At 50.7% G+C, this 10,159-nt stretch overlaps 2 protein-coding genes across 6 annotated transcripts in view; both read right to left on the bottom strand.

Annotated features, from left to right (window-relative positions):
- Positions 1 to 224: 224 nt before the first annotated feature.
- On the bottom strand, positions 225 to 3,990 carry NPFF (neuropeptide FF-amide peptide precursor). 2 transcript variants are annotated; one of them, XM_069584273.1, is made up of 4 exons: positions 2,348 to 2,962; positions 1,017 to 1,212; positions 537 to 658; positions 225 to 424 (listed from the first exon to the last, which is right to left on the bottom strand). In XM_069584273.1, the coding sequence occupies exons 2-4, from the start codon at positions 1,122 to 1,124 to the stop codon at positions 307 to 309; spliced, it is 348 nt and encodes a 115-aa protein (XP_069440374.1). In that variant the 5' UTR covers positions 1,125 to 1,212; positions 2,348 to 2,962; the 3' UTR covers positions 225 to 306. The 2 variants fall into 2 exon arrangements, with proteins under 2 accessions (XP_069440374.1, XP_069440373.1); XM_069584272.1 differs by having other exon boundaries at positions 1,017 to 3,990.
- Positions 3,991 to 4,104: 114 nt separating this feature from the next.
- The window catches only part of LOC138437283 (cyclic AMP-dependent transcription factor ATF-7), a 97,534-nt gene continuing 91,479 nt past the window's right edge, over positions 4,105 to 10,159 (bottom strand). For all 4 annotated transcript variants that reach the window (XM_069584268.1, XM_069584270.1, XM_069584267.1 and 1 more), the window contains one exon: positions 4,105 to 9,606. In XM_069584268.1, coding sequence (XP_069440369.1) covers positions 9,389 to 9,606 — 218 coding nt within the window. In that variant the 3' untranslated portion in view covers positions 4,105 to 9,388. The remainder of the gene's footprint in view (positions 9,607 to 10,159) is intronic.

The following is a 10,159-nucleotide window of genomic DNA, read 5'->3' as shown; positions in this document are numbered from 1 at the left end:
AGTGGTCAGCAGTGGAGGGGGTTAGCGCCAGGTCATGTCCCCGGTGTGCCTCCCACTCTGCTCCCCACGCGTCCCCATGTTTGCCCTTCTGGTGGGTGCACTGACATCTGGGTACACCATCGCCTGTGTTCCTGGAGAGTTGGGTTTAGTGGTGGTGGGGGAGGCTGTGGTTCTTGTCTTGGGACTCCCTCCTGTGTCTCATGATGCAGACACGTGCACACGGATTCAGAAGCCAGACAGCTTTATTCGCAGGGGACACATGGCAGTTTGGGGTGTGGGCCTTGAATGCAAACCTCAGATGACACGTCACTTCTTCCCGAAGCGCTGAGGGGCAGCCAGGCTCCAGAAGGGGGAACTCAGCCCCTCTCCAGCTCGGGGACTCAGTCTTTTGTTGCTCCAGGAGCCCCGGGTGTTTCTGCCAAACCTTAGGAGAGATCCACCCTCAGCTATGGGTCCTTCCAGATCCCCCCTTTCCTCCTCTCCTCCCACTCCTCTCCCTTCAGCCCTGGCCTTGCCTCTGTCCCTCCTAGACTCACCTCTGGGGCTGAAACAGGAAGGCTGGACTCCGGCCAGGTCTCTGCATGGCCTGGAGCAGGGAGCGCAGGAGTGACCTGGGGGTCTGAGCATCCTGTGGTAGGTGGGCACCACTGTCTTCCTCCTGTGGTATGGAGCCATCCGGGAAGGAAGATGGGTGAGGGCCTTGGGGATTTAGATCACAAGGGGAAGGGAGTGACCTCCAGGGCAAGTTGTAGGAGGCTCAGGAGTCATTTCCTCAGATGTGAGGACCCAGTGACCCAGGCAGCCAGAGTATTTGAACCTGGAGTGTAAGTCTCAAGCTGTTTTCAGTCACTCAGTCGTGTCCAACTCTGTCACCCCATGGACTGTAGCCTGCCAGGCTCCTCTGTCCATGGGATTCTCCAGGTAAGAATACTAGAGTGGGTTGCCATTCCCTTCTCTAGAAGTCTCAAACCGAGGTCCGGGAAAATGGTGAGACGGGGACAGGCATGCTCACTTACCGTGAAGATCTGGTCTCCTCCATCCCGGCTCCCCGGTCCTTCAGCGTGGCTCCTGTCTGTTACTAACAGCAGCACCAGCAGCAGCACTGCTGCCTGCCTGGCGTCCATGCTGCCGTCTGCCTTGCTGTGGCCACACCTGCCTCTTATACCTGCTGTCCCCCTGTTCCTCACCTCCCACAGCCGCCTGAGGGGGAATCTAGAGAAGGCAATGGAAATGCACAGCTCCATTAAGAGCCGCCTGGGACCCCCCTCCCCGGCCCCCGTGGGACTTCCTGCTCTCAGCCTCTGGCCCCAGCCCCTAAGCTTGGAGTTATAGACTTTATTAGATGCATAAATCCTGTCTCCAGAGCTCAAGAAGCATCATTAATTGCAGATGTTTTGTCAGAGCCCTGGGGGGCCTTCAAGAACTCCCAATCCCTCTACAGGTTGGAGAGCGCCAATGGATCACCTTCTCTCTTAGCTAGCTTGTAAAATAAAACACAGAGAAAGCCCTGTCAGGCTAGGCGTCATGTCCTGGAAAGGAAGGAGGAAAGAGCCAGGGTGATCCTGTCCAGGGACTGGGGAGGCTGCAGGCAGGGCCTCCTGGCCCATTTACACCCACGTGGACATGCCTCTTGGAGGGTTAAAAATGGAATCACTACTCTGAGATGTGCCTGTGGAGAGAAAAGTGAGGTACGGGAGACAAAGAAGTTTCAGAGCCCCCAGAAAGTGGAGACAGACTCCGGCTTCACCAGCACTTCTCTGGGCCAGCTCCACTTTGCGAGAGCACCGAGGCACTGCTGCCCCCCTGCGGCCACGGCTGGGCACGGTCGGCCTGGCCATTTCCTCTCTGGAGTAGAGTTCAATGCAGGCGAGGTCCTAAGGCCCTGACATCAGAGTCCCAGAAAGGCAGGGGCAGGATCCTGGGCTTAGATTGTTGTTTTTGTCCACCTCCCTCTAGGCAGTCCAGCCTCTTCCTGGCTCTGCCTCTGGCCAATTGGGGGCAGGTACCTAGAATCCCCCTTAGGAAAAATCAGTCACTGCCTCTCAGGAAGTATTCCCTTCAAAGTCACCCTTCTGATCCTAGTCCTTCCTCAGTACCCCCACCAGTGCGGTTCTTTAGCTGATGCCAGAGAGGTGTCATGACATAAAGGGCCTATGAATCAGCTTTGGGCAAGATGCTTAGCTCTCTGTAAGTGAAGTTTCTTCACTTAAAACATGGCAGTGTTAAAAAGAAGCACTTTCAAAGGGGAACATTATTTGAGACGCTTTTGGTAACCCTGGCATAGAGGAGGGGTCCTTAAAACACTAGCTGTGACTGTCTTTGCACATCCGGGTCCCGGGGAATTTACCATCTCCTGAGAAGTCCAGACAGAATCATCCTTGCAAGGAGTTAGCTTTCATCTTGTGGCCTCCACCAGGGGTTCTGGTTTGCCCCACTCTGAGTGGACCTGTCATCACTCACATTACAAGCCTTTCCCATGTTCGAAGACAGACTGGGATTCTTCTACTCTGTAGAGTTGGGAAGCATTCACGTTCTTTAAAGTGAGGCATCCAGGAACCAACTCACACTTTGGAACGGTAGTTGAGAGCAGGTTTTGGTCTGGATGGCCTAACACTCGTTTCTATCCATGCACTGTTAGGGTGCACCTTTCTGTGAGGTCTGTCTCCTGGATGGTACCAAGCACAGAGTGACATTCATCGTCATCGTATCCTACAGTTTCACCACTTGAAGCGTCAGGTCCACGGGTAGATGGTTTTCCGTGGGAAAGGGATTGTGCACCATACTGAGGTCCTTGTCTGACAAAGTTCAGAGGAGCAGGGTCTGAGGCGGTTGGGGCGCTGCAGAGCAGCCTCCAGGTCGAAAGGTTTTAATGCAGCTCTTAACACTTCACCGTGTGCCTTGGCCAAGGGTCTCAACCTACACGTCGTCATCCGTAACAGGAGGCAACTGTTATCCAGAGCGCCTGTGAACGGCAAGTGACGTGATGAACGCGAAGCACCTAGCACCCCACCAAGCAGAGGGGCTCACCAAACACCTTTATCCTGTTATTTCTCTGATCACCACTGACAGATGGATCTGAACTGAGGCTGATTCAGAAAGCAGTTCTAGGGGCTTCCTGTGTCCAGGATGGAGGTGATGGGTCTCTCCTTTGGCGAGAAGTTAGAATGGGTTAATTCTTTTAACTTGGGAAACTGTCCTGCTGTTTCATCTCTGCCTCCAAAGCCTCTCAATGGTGGCTTCGGTATTTGGCCTCCAGCAACTTCCTTTGCCATTCTCTGGATTCTCCTGTGCTCTTGACCACAGTGAAGACCACACTGCCTTTCCTGGTCTCCGAGTCTGGAGCTCCCTGTTTATGCCAGTTGTACCAAACATCAGCCACAAATGGCATGTAAATCACCTCTGCTCCTGGAAACTCCCCTGGAGGCAGCTGGCTATCTCCCAGTCAGCTTCTTCAGCCTGCTCACCCTCCTCATTTGTGGTATCAAGGATTACATAGATACAAGACATTGGTAGTGACTGCCCCACACCTCCTCACAGTTCCTGAGCACTACCTGTTTTTCTTGTGAACTATCTTATCTGCTTCTAAAGAAACTCCACCTCTCATTTCTAGATTCTCTTCTTCCCACACCTGTATACTCACAGAATCACAGAATGCTTCTCTAAGTCTCCGTGCACTCCTAGCTTCTTGAGGGTAGGGCTTATTATTTTCTAATTGTGGGGAAGTGGGGACAAAATGCTGAAAGGCTAAGAGGCCACTTCACCTGCCTTCCAGCATTGTCTGATCTCGAGTTCTTTCTAGGCGGGCTCTCACTTCACCTGCCTTCCAACATCGTCTGATCTCCAAGTTCTTTCTATGCGGGCTCTCATGATGCCGAGGGCCCTTGTCCCCAGGGCAGTGCACACAGCCTGAGCCTTCTGGTGTGTTATGTAATTCCTACAAACCACCTACCTCCTCTAGGCTGTGTCTTCCCCTGCATAAAAAGGAGGAATAAGAATGCCACCTCTTTCTGTCCTAAGAATTGGGAGAGTGAAGATCACAGGCACGAGAGCCCAGTGAGTTCCCAAAAAGAATGGGACTTGGAGACTGAAGCATCAGACAGAACAGTGGTTCTCTTCATAGTTTAATGTTATATTTGCAGCATAAATAAGGCACAATATATGTCAGGGCAAGGTTGGGAGAGGGAGAAGGCATGGCTGGGGTAACTGCTATGTGGCGAGGGGAGAGGAGGAGGGACGGGAAGGGAGAATAGAGCGAAGCCTCTGCCTCAGCCCCGTCCCAGAGACTGTGAGAACCTGCTCACAGGATCATGCTGAAGTGGGTGGGGGGAGAAAGGAAGACAGTTTTGTAACAAAACAGCCTGTAGCACTTCATCCTCCTGCCTGTCAAAGTCCACCACTGGGGCCCGGGCAAACCCAGACCCAGAGTCAAGTTCCTTAATGACATGGAGAGGTGCTGCTACATGTCAAAGATATACAGATGAACAGAGACAGGACCACAGACACACACCGCTTTCTTTTCAACAGGTACTATGTCAGGAGACTAGCTTCCACTGCTGGGGCTGGAGGCTCATCTACCGGCCTGAAAGGTGTGTTGGGGGGGTGGGGTGGGTGGGAGAACAGGACAGCTGGTCCTTCCTGTAACAAAGAACATGAAGTAATCCGTCTGCAAGGGAGTATGGGCCAACTCCTGTCCGGATCCACGCAGGACAGGTTTCAGGGGTAAGTAGAGGAAGACAAATCTAGATTTTGAGATGAGTGATGTTGTTATTGTTTTAATAGCAGTGGAGGGAGGGACTGGACAAAATGGAAAAATGTTAGTGCTAAGGCAGAGGATGGGACACCCTACAGGGACTTCCCAGCTTGCCCCTAAGGCAATGGTTCTCAAACTTCAGTGTGTCTGAGAATGGCTCTGAGTGCTTGTTAGAACCCATCCCCAGAATTTCTGATTCAGTATGTCTGGAATGGGGCCCGAGCGTGCATGTCTAACAAGTTCTCAGATGACGGTCCTGCTGGTCCCAGACCACATTCTGAGAACCACTGCCCTAAGGGAAAGTCAGTGAAACTAGTGCTCATAGCCACTTCCTACAGCTAAAACGTCACTCACCAGAAGTTAATGCTGATGAGACAGCTCTAGGCTACCAGCCCCCATTAAAAAGAGAAACTCTAGCAGCTGTGATACAAACCTGCATCTGCCAAGGACATAAGCTGCCTTAAGCTGCCCTACACTCTCCAGCCCCTTCTCATTCTGGGGAAGAACTTTACCCCAAACAGAAACGAATGAGCTGGTCTGGAGGGAGGGAATGCTGGCCAGCAACCATCGCTGCTCATTCCTGCCGGGTCACGCCCTGGAGTGTGGCATTTGGGCCTGTGTGCGCCTGCAAGTGTGCATGCAGAAGCAGAGAAATCGGTTCTCTACAATGACGGGAATGATTAGGGTTGCGGGAGGCTTAAGTAGGGTTGCAGGGCAGGATCCTTTAACTTGCCTTAGGATCCTCACCTGTCCTGCTCTTTCCTCCACCCCTGTCAAACAAAAGTCTAAAGAAAGCAGAAAGAGCGTATCAACAAAGGCATATGTGATATACAGCTAGAAGGACTGGATTCTAAACAGACTGGTTATGACATTAACAAAAAAAAAAGAGTACATTTCCTTCCTGTGTATACAATGTATAATATTACTGAAAAATAATGACTTGGGGATGAGAAGGAAGTTAGGAAAGAAATGGGATCTTTGTGGGGAAGAGCTGTCTCAGGGCTAGCACCTTTCAAGGAGCCTCTCAGTGTGAGCAAACAGGGGAGGAACACTTTGGTGTCTGCTTGGTGGTTCAGGCTGTAGTTGGGGCGTTGTTATGGTTAAGCACCCTGTCTACCGGGATGAGTGGTGCTGGAGGGCAGTAAATCAGGAAAGGAACTGGAACAAGAGAACAGGCGCAGGGAAGGCAGCAAAACGTGGTTCAGTTAGGCCATCTCCTCCTTACTGCCACCAAGAGTGTAGAGTCTAGGGCTTAGGGCCAAGGAGAGGGCCAGAGGCCAAAGGAAGCCAGATTTGGGATGTACAACCAATAGGGAAAGATGAAGCAAAGGAGCTCCTACTCCTTCCAGTCCTTCCTAATAGAGTGGGAGGCTTTCTCAGGCTTTTCAACTCTAAACAAGCTTTAAGACAACGTGGCATAAAGTCTGTGAACCAGAAGACCTGGTTCTGGCCCCTTCCTCTATGGCCTTGCATCTCTAGCAGCTGTGTCCTTGGACTGAGTGGGAGGACTGACTCCTGTGTTCACTTAGAAAAGTCCCAAGGCATCAATATTCCCCTTTCAGAAAATGTCTTCCCTTAAAAGTGAAAGTGTTAGTCGCTCAGTTGTGTCCAATCGTTTACAATCCCACGGACTGCAACCTGCCAGGCTCCTCTGTCCATGGAAGTTTCCAGGCAAGAATACTGGAATGGGTGGTCATTCCCTTCTCCAGGGGATCTTCTTGGCCCAGGGATGGAACCTGGGTCTCCTGCATTGCAGGCAGAGTCTTTACCATCTGAGCCACCAGGGAAGCCCATTCCCAGCCCGTTTCAGAATGTGTCCTCCCTTAGGCCCACAGAAAGGCCATGGTCCTTAAGAAGGAATAAGTGACACGCTTCATGATGTTTGCTCTGCTTCAGATGGGTCTGGAAGGCAAGGAGCAGGGTGAGTGTCCACACAGCTGGCTGCAGTAACAAGGTAAGTGTCATTCTCCTTGACTACAGGAGAGGCTTCAGCTCAAGAAATTGCTCTGCCTTCTCAGTGAGACCGAGGACCAGCAAGAGCTGTATGGGTGGGGGAGGTCCTGTCGTGTCCCTTTCCCATCTCGCTGCTGCTCTACTAAGGTTCTGCCAATGCCTCTCAGGTCCCCAGGACTAACTTCCCACTGACGAAAATAAAATAAGGACTTACTTAGGCATGGGGACTAAGAAATTAAGACCCTCTCCGTAAATTAGACATCCTACCCAGGGAAGACCAGCAGGGACTCCAACTTCCCTCAAGGTCAAGTGGTGAGGCAGCACACAGGTGCAGTGCCAACCTGATTCTTAACTTGAAGGACACTTGACTAAAGGGGGAAGAAGAATAGCCAAGGGTCTTATGAAGGCTCCTTAGGAGCCATAAACTCAGTCAAGCTTTAGGTCAAGGCTACTAGCGGGCAATCAAGATAATAAAAAATGAAACACAGCTAAGGCGGGAGAAAATCCCAGAGAGCAACCATCTACAGGAAATGTCCTGAGCATAAGTATGGCTGGGAAGTTTTAAAGGCAAGCAGAGTCCCCGGAGGTGGTAACCTGCATCCTGACCATCTGTCATGCCGTTTGCTAGTCTGAGTCACCTCAGGGGCTGTTCCTGTTGGGTCCTGGGTGGGGGAGGATGAGAAAACCATGTTTTTCTCTCCTTTCTCTTCACCAGGTGTGGCTTCTTCAGCACCAGCTCTGAACACAGGAGGGGAAATTAAAAACAAATGAAGTAAACATGTCATCTGGCTGGCTCACCAGTTTATCAGTCTGAGGAGACAGGGATCTTGTAGTTTAGACCATTTCCTCATTCCTCTCTGACAGCCAATTTTGGAAGATAAGAAAGGAAGCTGGCAGTTACTCTGTATGCATGTATAAGATGGAGGTAGGAAAGAGAGAGACAGAGAGAAAGGGACATTACTGGCATGGGCAGATGGCAGAAAGTGGCTCTGGGACAACTGGAAGGGATTCATACTGAAGGGCTATTAAAGCTGACCTATCTATCCACAGGCCTCTGGCTTTGGACTGCTTCCTATGGCCTTGGTAGAAAATTGCATAGTTCAGAGCCAAAGGAAGACGAGAAGTCTTAATGGGGAAGAAAGAGGGGCAAGAGGGATAAAAATGTCCCCCCTGCAACCCAACTTTTCAAAGTAAGAATGGCTGAGAGCAATAGTCACTAATTTCCCAGCAGGTTGGACCTTTCAACAAACAGGGCTCTTTGGTGGACATTAGTATTCCACCTCCCCTTCCTGCGCCTCCTTCCAACCTACCTCATACTCGAGAAAACCCACTCCGGACCTTGGCTAGGATGCCTCGGAGTCCTGGGGCTTAGACTACAGAGAAGCATCACATCCAGGGGGCAGAGAGCAGAAAAGAGCGTAAGAAACACTACAGAACCAGGAGGCCTAGAGGCCAGGCTTGGCGTCGTGCGCGAGAGAGAAGGTAGATCAACGAGGCTTGTTCGTGCATAGAAGACCCTTGCTCATAAAAGAGGACGGGCATGTGAGGCTGAGAGATGGGGGTGAGGGGAGTGAGGGAGCACAGAAGTCTCCCACAGGACAGCCTCCAGAGGGCTGCATCAGAACTAATTACAGAAGAGAGACAGCGGCAGGGATGCAGGCAGGGGGACAAAGAGAGAGAGACACAGGAGTGTAAAGATGACCAAAAGGAGAATGTATGCTTTGGCTGATGTACTGTTGTAAAACATAATCAATCCAGTAACCTGATGGAACAAGCTTTAAAACTACATTGTTCCTGCCTGTCCTGAAGGATAGAGCAGGGAGGGGAAGGGAATCAGCCAGTCAGATCCTGGGCGTTTTCTCTTTTCACTACTGAGCCATATCTAATAAGGCCATAAGATGAAGTTGCTAAGGCTTAGTGGGAGGTGGAAAAGACCCCACCACTAGACTGGGAAAACTCAAGAGAGAAAATGAGGTACCCAAATAGCTCTGAAATAAATGAGAAAGTACTAGAACTTTTAAGATTTCATTTCTTTTTGTTTTTGGTGGCTGGTAGAGAGAAGGGCTAAAGTTTATGGAAGAGCTGGGAAATACTGCTATTTCATACATCAGAGGTAACCTTACATTCTCTGTAAGTCAATGTTTCAACTAGAATTTATGAAGGGGAAAACGGGACCAATAAGCAGCTACTGGGAGACGAAGTCCTGAGTCCATGGGGTGGCTAGGGACGGGTCAGCAGTGATATGCTGTCAACTCTAGCCTCCCTCTACCGAGCAGGAAGTGGCATGCTGCTAAGGATCAAGAAGGTATCATCCACGGCTGGGTGGGAAGAGAGGCAACTGAGAAACTGAATCCCAGAAGTGCAAGCGTTAGTGTTAAGAAACAGGTACACGTGCACGGGCAGGGTGATTGTTCAGACCATCCATGAAGGCCTTTGGCTGTGGGTACATCAGAAACTTCCCTCTTGGGGAATGATCTATGTGGCTCTGGGGCTGGGAGGCTCCTAGTACAGGTGTCAACGTAGATGACTGTGTGAGAAAAGCCCCACGTCTGACCATTACTCACAACACGCAGTTCCCTCCCCCATATCACCGTGTCCAAGGCAGGCGGGAGAGGATAAGATGACGTCTCTCTTGGCTCTCGGGCGGGCGAGCTCTGGCTGGGGACCCCTCCACCAGGGGAGGCATCATCTGCCCGCAGACTGAGACTGTGGGGTCATGATCACATGCGACTGTATGGGCATGCCCAGTTCTGTCCTTTGGCTGGCCATCTGAGTGAGGACTGAGGTGGCCACAGCTTCGGCTGCAGAGCGAACGCTGAGGCCGTTGCTCGGGGCTGTTGCTGAGCTGTGTTGAATCACAGGGGCTGGTGAACCCGTTGGCTCTGAGCTTTCCTTGGGGCTTTCTGTCAGGAAGCAGGGCCCAAAACAGAGCAAGCGGTTAGGAAACAGAATGTGGAAGAAGGCCGAACTGCCTTTCCCCATAATTCTAACGGGCCCCAGAGAAAACAAAGCTCTTATTTTTAGTGGAAGAAACCTCCCAGAATCTTGGCTTCTAAGGCACAAATGGGCTAAGAAACCACTAGTTGTGAGAAGGGAAGTAAGCTAGGCCAAAGTTAACCTATTCATCCCAATAAAGCAAATCCCCAACATGTTAATTACACTACCTGGCTTCTCGGTCTCTGCATAGTTCATTAACCCACTGGAACACTCTTCCTCTTATTCATGTCTTTAAAGGTGATTTGAAATAAATCTCTCTTTTTAAGCTATCCTCTCATTAATGCTCACAACACTGCAATTATTCTATTATTTTTAATATTCATTCCTTTGGCATAAAGTTGCACTACAGATAAACCTAATAAATACTAAGCTACACTCAAATCATGTCATGAATGACCAGTCCTTGGCAAAGGTTGTTAACAACCAAGTACATGAGGTCTGTCAGACCCTCCTGACTGT

The sequence above is a fragment of the Ovis canadensis genome, chromosome 3 (genome assembly GCF_042477335.2).
Source record: "Ovis canadensis isolate MfBH-ARS-UI-01 breed Bighorn chromosome 3, ARS-UI_OviCan_v2, whole genome shotgun sequence".
NCBI classification, from domain to species: Eukaryota; Metazoa; Chordata; class Mammalia; order Artiodactyla; family Bovidae; genus Ovis; species Ovis canadensis.
This window is presented reverse-complemented; position numbering and strand designations above follow the sequence as displayed.

What these genes read in the sequence shown, in the direction of transcription:
- NPFF (XM_069584272.1), bottom strand. Translation starts at nt 1,244, where the DNA reads ATGGAGCTGTGCATTTCCATTGCCTTCTCTAGATTCCCCCTCAGGCGG. An exon ending in GAGGAGACCAGATCTTCACG is followed by an intron (nt 659 to 1,016) that starts GTAAGTGAGCAT and finishes TCCATACCACAG; the next exon opens with GAGGAAGACAGTGGTGCCCA. An exon ending in TTCCTGTTTCAGCCCCAGAG is followed by an intron (nt 425 to 536) that starts GTGAGTCTAGGA and finishes ATCTCTCCTAAG; the next exon opens with GTTTGGCAGAAACACCCGGG.